Genomic DNA, 12733 nt, shown 5'->3' on the forward strand with positions numbered 1-12733 from the left:
TGAGCCAGCAGGCCACTCCTGGAGGGGCACCGGGGGGCACTTCATCACGCCCGGGGCTGAAGGTTTTCTCGCATCGCTCGTTACTTAGCATCAGGCTCTTGCCCATACGATGCCAAGATCAGTGATGCTGTGGGCAAAATAGACCTATGACCAGTCTTGACGGCTAAATGGAGGAAGGTACTTTTGGGGGCAGGGGAATGTTTTATGATTCATTGAGAAATAAACCTAAGTAGAAAGTCCATTTGATTTTTTAATTTGTTTTTTTGTTTAATTTTTTTGTCCCTAAAAATGACAGTGCAGCTTTCCTATTCTTTCCACTTTTAGGAAGGGAAGAAGCAGCTACAATTATATTATCGATTACAGATTTTCAGTGACTGTAAGGCACTTAACGTAGTTAAGTCAGTGATTGAGAGGGGCTTTGCTTTTGTCAAATAATGACCTTGTGTAGAATGACTCTCAACTAAGCTGCACGGCAGTTCCAGCCTTGCAGAAGCATAAAACCATGTTTTAGATTTCACAGCCCATAAACTGAGTCAGGTGGCTTCTGAATTGTGTTAGTGCGAAACATTTCCCATTGAACAACTGGATGTGTCTGTGACTTGAAGTTTGAATGCCACTCATAGACATTTCAGCATAAAGAACCCACCAAAGTTGTCAGCTGTATGTTGTCACCTTGGGAGACTCTTGTTTGAAAGGAACTTCTCTCACTCACTCAGCATGTTGCTGAGTACAGCATTACATGCTAAGGAAACTGGAATAATTTTGGTCAGGCTGGATGAACTTGTGGCAAGCCTTGTAACCTGTTCTTTGTTCCAGTGTGTTTAGACACAGCAGAACACTAGTCAGTGTTTGCCTGCGGACACAGCTTTGTTAAAGGCATTGCTTGTAACTTTCCTTGGTGACTAAGTATAATCATTCGCATGGTTTCGGTTTTTAAATATAGGTAGTGGTCACAAAGCTAGACTTCACAGCCGTGGTGTTAGACCGCACTGAAAGTGTACTGATAATATAGTTTATAGGGTGTTTGTTTAACCTTACTTAGAAATATGTGACACATTTGCTGTTGAGTATTGTAAGTTGTGTTCTTGACCAGGCGTTAGTAGGATTCGGGGGGGGAGGGTGTCTTCTTCGGGAAATGTGTTAAACTACCAAACCTCTTTGTCGGAACATTCCTAGCAGTACTATGTAAAGAAGTTTGTAGTCATACATAGATTTTAGAGAATTCCAGCCTACCTAAAACCTCATGGAAATGAATTTGCAAATCATGAGGAAGTGAGTGGATCTGAATTGTTTTTTCACTGATAATTTCTGGAACAAGTTAATTCACTTGTGACTCATTTGTTTAGGTAGAAGAACAGGAACTTGAAAACTTTTTTCTTTCACTGAGATTTGAGGTGCTGTGGCTTGTTTCCTCGGAACCTTATTCCAAGCACGACCTGACGGCTAGGGCACAGCGCCTGCACGCGGGTCTAGCTGTTCTCCAAGCTCTCACTTGGGGGCGAAAGCTACCAAAGAGGAGTTTTTACGTGACTTGAAAGAGCCGACCCTCAGCGTTGTAGGGTTCCGCATCTTGATACCTGATACCAGGCGTCCCCTGTGGGGGTCTGTGCAGTTGTCACCAGAACTGCTTGGGGGACGAAAGAAGTGGTGTCTGTGTGTTTTAGCCCGCCTCCTACTAGAAAGACAGGAGTCTACCTTGAGCAGCCTCCCCATCCTCTGGCGGGGCCTGTTGGCACAAAGCAAAGCGGTTTCAGCCGCAGGGAACAGAAAGCCGATCCTTAGTTTGCAGAACCCACCTAACCTTTGCTAAGCATGACCCTCGTTGCTTTCTCTGTAACGGTAGCGAAGCTGGGCGTCAGAGCGGTGCCAACCGGGACTTCGTTTGCTCTCTTCTAGATATGGGTTTGTGGAGTTTGATGATCTGCGTGATGCAGATGATGCTGTTTATGAACTAAACGGCAAAGACCTTTGTGGTGAGCGAGTAATTGTTGAGCATGCCCGCGGCCCACGTCGAGACGGCAGTTACGGTTCTGGACGCAGTAAGCATTTAAAAGGGCATTTGTATCGATGACATACATGCCTTTGTTGTTCGATGTGAATTTTTTAAAGTAATTGATTAATTAATGTTACACTGAAATGTATTGATATTTAAGCCATTTGTTTTATAAATTATGTATCTTTTTAAATGTAAAATTGCAAATAAACATCTTTGATACTGTTTAATTTTAATTTAATTAATGACATAAAGTTCTTGTTTTAATACTTTTTAAAATATGTTTAATGATGTGTGTTTGTGTTGTTGTTTTTTTTCTCTGTAATGCAATTGTTTAACATAGATTTAACAAAGACCTCAATGTTTTAATTAAAAGAATCCTTTGAGGCTAAGATGACTGCCTGTTCCATTTGCTGACCTTGGGTTACCTTTCCATGCGTGGCTCTTTGAACCATTGTGGCCCTTGGCTGACCAAAACAGGAAGCCATGTGACGACCGCAACCTTTCCCCATTAGACCTGGGTGGTGAGGATCCCAAGGGTTAGACACAGATGAGATTAAACTGAAATAGGTGCCTGAAAATCTTTTTTTCGTATAAAATATTCACAAAAACTTTAATCACTGTGAGTAACACCAGTAACTGATTTAGTAATTTGGTTACTTATTTCTAAATTGTTAAATTGTTAATAGTTTTAATTTATGCATGTTAATTTTAAATATAATATTAATGAATATATATACTTACCACTTTGTAAATTAAATTAAATTTCATGTTTAGTTGATTGCTTTTTTAAAAAAAATCTAGTTTAGAATTAAGGGGTGGGGATAGAACTAAAATATATGTGCTGTGTTGTGGGGTGGGGGTAAATGGTACACTTCAGGGGAATATGTGCTGGGTCACTTTTTCCTTTTCCTCCACTGAAGTCATGTTATCTATTTGAACCTTCCAAAGGTGGATATGGTTACAGAAGAAGTGGCCGAGATAAGTACGGCCCTCCTACCCGCACAGAGTACAGACTTATCGTGGAGAATTTGTCAAGTCGGTGCAGCTGGCAAGACCTAAAGGTTTGGGCCTCATTAACCTTCTGGGATAAGGCTGGGCGGAGTTGTGGTTGGGAAAGAGGTGTTTGTATGCAGGCCTAGGCAAACAGAATGTAACGGGATTACATGTTTGAAAGTTTTCCCAGAGCATTTGGGAATTCTTGAAAGGGTCCCAGGCACCTGGCCGGCTCAGTCGGTGGAGCCGCACGACTCTTGATCTCGGGGTTCTAGGTTCAGGCCCCATGTTGGGTACAGAGATTGCTTATTAAAAATAAAATCTTCTAAAAACGTAAAAATAAAAATATTTTTTACAAGTTCTGTAGTAGTACAAAAGACATCAGAATCTCACTACTGTATGTTAGGGGACCATGGCTGTAAAGACAACCTGTGTTGGAGATTGTTGTCCACTGTACAGAGCTTGTTGTAGACAGACGCCGTTGTAGTTCCTCAGCAGTAGAAGAAAAAGTCGCAAGCGTTTCCTGTAACATTAGCTGCGATCATGCAGCTTTGTGTCAGCTTCCAGTGTAGCTCTTCATTGGTGAGAACGACTGTCAAATTTTGTGTTCTCTCCTAAGTGTTTTTAATTTTTCATGGAATATTCGTCCTGAAAGAGTCTTAAAGATTAAGGTCCAGTGCTGTGTTGATCCAGCATACTGATCCCAGCTTGTTTTTTGAGAACAGTGCTTTTAAGCTCAATAGGGAAGAAATTAGTATCTTAACCTGGATAGTTTTAGAAGGACAGACGTAAAAGATATTCATTCACACTTCTGTCTCTTGCTTCTCACTTTTAGTCCCATCATTAAACAAGTCCTGTCTAGTGAAATCAGTGAGTATATTTAGGGTCAGCAAAAAGTAGTTAGGAATCTTACATTCACAGTTTTAGCTCATCAGAGCAATTAAAAAAATTTTTTTGACTTTATTTTTTGAGAGAGATTGAGAGAATCCCAAGCAGGCTGCGCACTGTCAGCACAGAACCTGATGTAGGGCTCGAACTCAGCGGACCGTGAGACTGTGACCTGAGCTGAAACTAACTGAGCCACCCAGGTGCCCCTCATCAAAGCAGTTTTATATCCTCCCCCCACCCCTCTTTTTTTAATTTGTTCCCAACAGTCTTTAGATAAGAAAGGATGAGATCCAGAAAAGGTTAATTCACACATTTGGTCTTAGCAGAAGAGCCTGGACCAGTACCTGAGCCGGTGTTTCTTCTAGTGCATGGTGCTGGTTGTGGACGAGGCCCTCACTGAGTGTCTCCCAGCAGGACTGTGCTCACAGGAGGAGCACCCCAGTGTTCTGAGAGTGAAGGTTGAGTGTTTGGGTAGAAACCGGAAAGGCTTTCAGACTTTTGGTTAAGATGGAGCCTAGCCAGTGTCTTCAGTTGATTTTATACGGAGAGCACTGGAGCGGACTTCCTTGTAAGTCAAAGCAGACTGAAGAACAGGGTCCTGGAGCCCACCTGTCTGGGGTGCATCCCAGCTCTGCCGCTTGTCCGTTATTTTAGTTCAGCAAGTTACTTTCCTCTTGTGCCTCATGGTTTTCAACTATAAAAATGAGATTAATACTCATTTTTAACTCAAAAGTTCTTGTGAGAATTGAATGCCACTCAGTATAAAAAGTCCAAGAATAGTTCCTGGCGCAGTAAGTGCTAGCAGTTAATCAAGAAAATGCAAAAATAAATTGAAGGGCTGTTGTCTCTTAAATGTGTCAGTTCATAACACCCTGTGGTGATGGTGTTGAGATGAAATTCCTCTAGTAGTCTACCTCCAGGGACCTGGAGATGTGGTAGTTTCACCCATCGGTTGGGGCAGGTAGTGTTAATTCGGGTTCTCAAGTCTGGCTGCTTGTGTTCAGGCCTCAGCTCATTCACTTACTGCCTGAATGATGGCAAACAGTTTACTTAGTCTGTATATTCTTCTACTTCTCTGTTCTGCAAAATGGGGGGAATAATTGTATCTTCTTCATGTGGTTATAGTTAGGGCTTTAGTTAAATCATCCCTGTCCATACAATAGACGTTTAACAGTTAGCTGTTATTATTAGTAATCTGGAAGTATGGCGGTATAAAACAAAAGTAGTTTTTTAAACTACTAGTAAAACGCCCTTTTACTAGAGTTCTCCTAGGTCTTGACCTGTTCAAGACAGTCCCAGCCTTGGTATAACTTAGTAGCGTCCTCACTCAGTCTCAAATGTGTCCAAATTTGGATGATATTATATGGAATCCCTGTTTTCTACCCAGAGCCCCCATTCCTGCAAATAATTCAGTTGAAGAAATTTTCTATAAAGTCATTCCTGGGCTATGAATAATAGCAAGTGATTATATATAACCTAAAGGTCCCAACGATTGGGAAATCCTCAAATAGTAACGAGCCACCCTAGTTATATACATAGGTTAAGACACGTAACTGGTTTATGCAGTGAGCAAAGAAGGTACCTGATGGCATGTGTTCAGTGTTTGTAAAATACAGAGAGGAAAGCAATAACAAAAATAAATTTCTGCGGGATATGTCTGCAGTCCACAAATGTTATGTGTATACTACATGCCAAGAAATAGAGGAAAATTAGCCAAAAATCCTTAAGTGTTAAATTTCTCTAAATCTCCTAGTCTTTTCAAACACTAATCCGATCTCATCTTGTTTATACTTCCCTTTAGTGTTTATCTAGCATGTCGTATTCTCCCACTGGATTAGGTTAAGTCCTCAAAAAGAATGAGGAAAGAGGCTTGTAGTGAAGGAACATGAGTAGTCATTGATCATTGAACCTTTGAAGCCCGAGCTTGACAGAACTATTTTGTTGCCTTTGTTTTGAAGAGATAGTATATAGCAATTTCATTTTTTTTTTTATTTTTTTTAAGTTTTATTTAAGAGATCTCTACACCCAGCGTGGGGCTTGAACTCACCACCCTGAGATCAGGAGTCACATGCTCTTCCTACTGAGCCAGCCAAGCACCCCTACCAGCAATTTTAAATAAAACTGAGATGCTAATCTCGTAATCCCTTTATGGATTGTATTTATATGTTAGCCTGGATATTTTTCAGCATTTGTACGTTTTCAAACAAGGATTTACAATGAAATGTAAAAGACCTAACTTTCACATTTACTCATGTGGTGACATGAGCCTCCAAAGGTGCTATAAACAAAAAGCTTGCCAGTATAAAATTCAGAAAATTATAGTTAAACACTTTCATATTCACACATCACGAAAGAAACAGTTAAATATTTATTGTGTCTGCCTCTCACCTGATACTTTAAAGAACCTCAGGGGCACCTGGGTGGTTTAGTCACCTGAGCGTCCGACTCTTAATTTGGTCGCGATCCCAGGGTCATGGGATTGAGCCCCGCGTCAGACTCTGCACTGAGTGTGGAGCCTGCTTCAGTCTGTCTGTCTCTCTCTCCCTCCTCCCCGCCTCCCACCACCCCCCACCCCGGCTCGTGCTCTTTCTCACTGTCTAAAATAAAAATAGAGAAAGAGAAAGAAAAAGAAAGAAAAAGCAAGAAAGAAAAAGAACGAACCTTAGGGGCGCCTGGGTGGCTCAGTCAATTGAGCGTCCCAATTCTTGATTTGGGCTCTGGTCATGATCCCAGGGTCGTGGGATCGAGCTCCCCTCCTGCTTAAAATTCTGTCTCTCCCTCTGCCCCCCCCCCCACTTGCTTGCGTGCACGCGCTCGCTCGTTCTCTTTTGAGAAAGAAAAGAACCTTAGTAAATGGGTTGGTATGTAGATGGAATTATTTTAAGAGTAAACTTCGTTTTGTTTTTTTTAAGAGTAAACTTCATTCAAAAAGAAAACGAGCTTTTCTTCCCAAAGGAAAGGGAAAACTTTAATTATAATCGCATTAGATATCTTCACAAAATGTATCATGACCCTGTTTGGGGTGTTTTGTTTCTTTAGGATTATATGCGTCAGGCGGGAGAAGTGACCTATGCAGATGCTCACAAGGGCCGTAAAAATGAAGGGGTGATTGAATTTGTGTCTTACTCCGACATGAAAAGAGCTTTGGAAAAGTTAGATGGAACTGAAGTCAATGGCAGAAAAATCAGATTAGTCGAAGACAAGCCCGGTTCCAGACGCCGCAGGTCCTATTCCAGGAGCCGGAGTCACTCCAGGTACCGTGGTTGATCATTGATGTGTGTGCGTCGGAGCTTTTGCTGTTCATTCATTCGTGAGCACACAGACGGACAGTCCCTTTCCCGTCTCCTGTCCTCCTCAGGAACATGGTTCTGTCTGGTTCAGTGACGCCACTTCACACCAAGCATTCATCTGTGAGGCTCTTGAACTCTTACATCCTGGGTAGAGATCGAAGTGCTTTTCCTGAGGCAGGTGTCCGTGACCTGTTTTCGCATTTCTTCTTGGGTGCCCTGCTTCATACCCGTATTGGGAGCAAACGTGGCCAAGGGTTCTTTGTTACTTTCTCAGGAACTCCAGCTACTCACGAGTGGAGACTTTTTATTCAGCAGCCGCTCGGCACTAGGCCAGGCACTTGTGAATAAAACAGACGTGGTCCGTGCCCTCCTGAAGCTCAGCCTAGTGGAGGAAACGGGCATTGAGCCAATAATGACCAGCGTGATAAGTGTGCGTCAAAAGGAAACGTACACGGCACGAGTTTGGAGAACTGGCAGAGGCTTCTCTAAGGGCGGGCACGTCATAAACGCTGGGCCCTAGAGGAGAAGCTGGAGGGGCGGGCAGAGAAAGGGGTGAGGGCCCTTCTAGCGGAGGGCAGCAAGAGCAGAGCAACCGGAGATGAGGCAGAAAAGGGCCAGATCCTGCCGAGCCACGGACCAGGGTAAGGATTTAAGAGCAGTAGGAAGTCACCAGAGACTTCTAAGCTTTCCAGGTTTGGTTCTGTTTTTTAATTTTTTCTTACGGAAAATTTCAAATACATAAAGCATTAGAGAAAATAGCTTAAGGAGCCCTGAATTCCCTTATTCCTGTCACCCATCCAGCTGTATTACTTTTTATTTTTCCAGTCTTGTTTCACTACTCCTCTCCCTGCCTCATTGTGGACAAGTCTGGGCATCCTGTCATTTCACCTATAATGCAATTATTTCACTATGTACGTCTAACTAAAATCTAAAATCATGGGGCCATATCACAGCCAGCAAATATGTATCCACATTTTCCCAGTTGTCTCAGATATGTATTTTGGCAGTTGGTTAGTTCATATTAGGATCCCAACTGGATCTGCACGCTGCCATTAGATGGCGTGTCTCTTAATTCTCTTAATCACAGGTATGTCCTCCTTGGTCCTGTTTTTATTCTCCGTGCATTTAGCTGAAGAAACAGTTGGCCTGTTTGGATATGTTCTCATAGCTGAGATTTCTCTTTGCGTCCTTGTGGTGATATTTACCATATTCATCCTATTTCCCATGTTTCCTATGAACTCATAGTTAGGCCTCGAGGCTTTTAGAGGAAAGTCAGTATTTTATTAGCAGATGTACTTTGTAAGTAGTACCTTATGCTTCTTGTTGCATCGCTTGTACGGTGCATGGATGTCCCACTTCAAATGACGAGGGATAGCATGCATCATTGCGTCCAAAGTCGTGAGCCCGAGCCATCTGTGTTAAAGTTCCACGTCAACAGTCCACCTGATAGTTTTAGCATCTACTGATCCGTCATTCCCTGGAGCCATCAGTTGTCATTGCCAAGGGATAACTTTCCAGTTTCCTTATTCTTCCTGCATTTAAAGGCTGTAATTCTATCATGGATGATTTCCACTCTTTGTTACTCTCAGGTATAATTTTTATAGGAAATGCATAATAAAAGTTTGACACCTTTATTTACCACCTTTTAGAATTTTAAAGGTGCTCTAGGATTCCCCAAGGTAATGATGCGGTCGGTGATTTAATATCATTTTGAATGAATTCTTGGATGATAATGTATATATTTAATAACATTTCATTTACTACAGTCCTAATGTTTTATGCTCAAATTTTTGACCCTTGGGAGCCCTTCAGGTTGGCTTCTGTGTCTTCGGTTGTCTTGGTTTTGTTTGGTTTTCATGTGGATGTGCTTTCCTAAATATTTTCTCAAATTGTTTATTGCAGTCATTTTCAAACATAAAAGTTGAAAGAATAGTTCACGAACACCCGCATACTCTCCTCCTGGCTTCAACAGTCGTTAGTAGCTCGTGTTCTTCTGTCTCTTTCTCTGTGTATATATTTATGCACGCACCCCGTACGTTTGCATTTTAAGGGAAGTTGAAGACAGGACGCTTCGCCCCTAAATACTTCAGCGTGTGTCTCCCAAAGCGAGGATGACCACGTTTATATTCTCTTACCTGAGAACCTTAACAGTGATTCCGTAAAGTCATCTTCTATCCAGGCCATTTTCAGATTTCTCCAGTGGTTGCATGGGTGTCTTTATACCTGCATTTCTCTGCTGACCGGGACCCAGTCCAGTCCTGTATTGCAAGAGCTTGTTAGGTCTCTTCAGTCTGAAGCAGGCCCCTCCCCCCCCCCATCCTGACACTGACTTTTCGTTGTTTTTAATAGTATCCCACGTTTGCATTCATCTGTTTCCTCGTGATATTGTTGTACTTTATCCCCACTTCCCAGTAAACTGGAAGTTATGTCTTGAGAGGTGTGACTGGGGAACAGGTTCAGTGTTTTTGGCAAAAGTCCTTTCACAGATGGTGAAGCCCAGCGGTCTTTGAACATTTCCTCTTTCTGCCATGATGAGATGATCTAGGCCCATCTCGTGCATTCTCTGCCCTACACTTGGAATAGTCGATTCCCCTGAGGAGCCCTGCTTACTGTGGTAGAAAATAAGCAGAGTTCACAGTCTTGGCTTATTAACGATTTTTTTTAAAGCTTGGAGTGTGTTTTTTAAAACGCTCTCTGGTCCCAGTGAGTGAATTGATAGCCAAAGGGCAAAAGTGTTTGCAGGAAGGCTAATGAGGAGGCTGTTGAGGGACCAAGAAAGACGGTAGTGGCTTGGTGGGGGGGCAGCAGCAGAGGTGGGTAGACTGGAGGCAAAGAGGCAGAATCAGGACTATGTGTGGATGAGGGGGGAGAGAAGAGGCCGGCGTGGCTACAGTTCGTGGTACAAGGAACTGGCTAAAGAACCGTGGCACCCGTGGAAATAAGGAAGGAACCCAGCAGAAAGAGCGGGTCTCGGGGAGACGTGGGGTCTGAATCAGAGGTTCTGAGGTTCAGGTGAGCCGTGCAGGTACCAGATCTGTGAGCCGAGAACCCCGGAGAGGGTTCTTTTCCAACACCGAGCCTGGACACAGCCAGTGCCGTACGTATTTTTCAATTGGAAAAGGTCTCGGTGTTCAGCTAGCCTTCCGTCATATTCTCTCCTGCTAGGTCTCGTTCCCGGAGCAGACATTCTCGTAAGAGCAGAAGCCGAAGCGGCAGCAGCAAAAGCAGTCATTCGAAGAGCAGATCTCGGTCCAGGTGGGTCTTCCTTGGCATGAGCAGAGGAGGTCCGCGGGGCACGCCCGTCCCGCTCCCCACTTGGGTTTTAACCACGTTACCAGTCTTCCCTCAGCCCGGGTTTTCCAGCTCAGGATGGGAATCGGGGTTCAGAAAGCGGTCCTTGGCCACCGCAAGCCGTACGCTTCGCGTTAGTCTCCTGTCGTCACAAGCGGCGTGAGGCATGAGGTCGCCCGTGACCCCGATCCCCGTGTCTCCTCAGGTCGGGCTCCCGTTCCCGGAGCAAGAGCCGCAGCCGCAGCCAGAGCCGCAGCCGCAGCAAGAAGGAGAAAAGCCGGAGCCCCAGCAAGGACAAGAGCCGCAGCCGCAGCCGCAGCGCGGACAAGCGCCGCAGCAAGAGTAAAGACCAGGCCGAAGAGAAGATCCAGAACAGCGACAACGCCGGCAAGTCCAAGAGCCGGAGTCCCAGTCGGCACAAAAGCAAGAGTAAAAGTCGAAGCAGGAGTCAGGAGAGGCGAGCGGAGGAGAAGCGGGCGAGCGTGAGCAGAAGCAGAAGCAAGGAGAAGAGCCGGAGCCAGGAGAAGGGCCTGCACAAGAGCCGCAGCCGCAGCCGCAGCCGCAGCAAAGGAGGCAGCCGCAGCCGCAGCCGCAGCAAAAGCAAGGACAAGAGGAAGGGGAGGAAGAGGAGCAGGGAGGAGAGCCGCAGCCGGAGCCGCAGCCACAGCAAGAGCGAGAGGAGCAGAAAGCGGGGCGGCAAGCGAGACAGCAAGTCGGGCAGCGGCAAGAAGAAGAAGAAGGAGGACGCCGAGCGCTCCCAGTCCAGGTCGCGCTCCCGCTCCGCCTCCAAGGAGCGCGAGCACGCGAAGGCCGAGTCCGGCCCGAGGGAGGGCCGAGGGGAGAGTGCGGATGCCGGCGCCCATCAGGAGACCCGGTCCCGGTCGAGGTCCAATTCCAAGTCCAAACCGAACCCTCCGTCAGAATCACGCTCCAGATCAAAGTCCGCTTCAAAAACCCGGTCTCGGTCCAAGTCCAGATCCAGGTCTGCGTCCAGATCGCCCTCTCGGTCTAGATCCAGGTCCCACTCGCGGTCCTAACTGGCTACGACCACAGCCGGAACTCCCCGAGAAGTCTTTTGTACATGTTTGGTAGCCGTAGCACAAGTGATCGAAGTAGAACATACGTCACTGCTGTACATTTTTAACTCCCCTAATGGTGTGTCTACAATTGTTAAATCTAAGTGCTTCCTCTCCGTAAAGCCTCCTGGCGCCAGGCCTTCCTGCTCGACTGAAAACAATCTTCTCTTTGAAAACCCCCTTTACTCCTGGCCCACAGTAGAATATCCAAAACGCCTCGGCTCTCAGGCCTGGCCTTTCCCACAGGGAGCTCAGTACCTGGATGGCTTTCAGGCTGGAACGGTGACATAGGTAGGTACGGTGAGTTCGGCCATTTTTGCCCTCGAATTGATGCCCTTTGATGTTTGCCATTTAGTGAAAGTGCTAAGTCTTAAGTTTCCTACCACTTTGGTTTCATACTTTTGGACTTAACAAAGTTGTGAATAGCACAGTCGAGGAAAATTGATACCTGCAGTAACCCATAGGAAATAAACTGTAGAGTTCCATATTCTGGTATTGTGATTATATTGTTTTATATTAAAAAAGAAAAGAAAAGAATTTTTTTTAATTTTATTTTTCCCCGTCTTGCAAAGTATAGTGACCCCTGTTTCCATTAAATTTGAATAAAGACTATTTTTGCTTGACAAGATTTCATGGTGTTTGAATCCGAGTTGCATTTCCTGAGTTATCTTGCTAATTTCTTTTCTCAGCATAAAAAGTTCGTGTCATGGCTGTTTTGTTCCTGGAGGTCACCCACGCGTGGGTAGGGAGCCGCCCTTTGTTCCTAAAAGGATTTTTCTCACCCAACAGAATAAAGGCAGATTTCTTAGGAATTTACAGTCCTTCCTCTCAAGAAGCTTATTTATGGCCAGGCTGATGAGAGACGGGTCAGGTAGGGAACTCAGAGCATCACCAGATGGTTTCTTCACAAACAGCGCTCTCCTCTAGACTGTTCGTTGCACTTCTCACCGTGAATGTGAAGCGATACCTCATCGCCTTAGGATTTGGACTGACCAAAAGCCAGGAAGAAAAACGATACTGGATTACCTTTGTTCCCCTCGTTCTCTGCATTACTTGTCTGGCCTGGCTCTGAAGAAAGGACCAGAGGCACGGTGCTTTCCAATCTGGTCTCGGCCCCTAAAGGACTACAGAGGCATCCGAGCAAAGCGGGCACTCGGAGGAGGGAGTTGTAACTTCGTCTCGGTTCAGAGAGCTCTTGA

The 12733-nt window shown here is 44.9% G+C and overlaps 1 protein-coding gene across 1 annotated transcript in view; it reads left to right on the top strand.

Moving 5' to 3' along the window:
• The window catches only part of SRSF4 (serine and arginine rich splicing factor 4), a 28657-nt gene extending 16495 nt beyond the window's left edge, over positions 1-12162 (top strand). Inside the window, exons 2-6 of the mRNA XM_019432351.2 lie at positions 1897-2039; positions 2945-3057; positions 6917-7131; positions 10333-10422; positions 10664-12162. Of these exons, the coding sequence (XP_019287896.1) occupies positions 1897-2039; positions 2945-3057; positions 6917-7131; positions 10333-10422; positions 10664-11495 (1393 nt within the window). The 3' untranslated portion in view covers positions 11496-12162. The remainder of the gene's footprint in view (positions 1-1896; positions 2040-2944; positions 3058-6916; positions 7132-10332; positions 10423-10663) is intronic.
• Positions 12163-12733: the final 571 nt, after the last annotated feature.

This window comes from Panthera pardus, unplaced genomic scaffold, assembly GCF_024362965.1.
Source record: "Panthera pardus isolate Hobbes unplaced genomic scaffold, ASM2436296v1 HiC_scaffold_11, whole genome shotgun sequence".
NCBI lineage: Eukaryota > Metazoa > Chordata > Mammalia > Carnivora > Felidae > Panthera > Panthera pardus.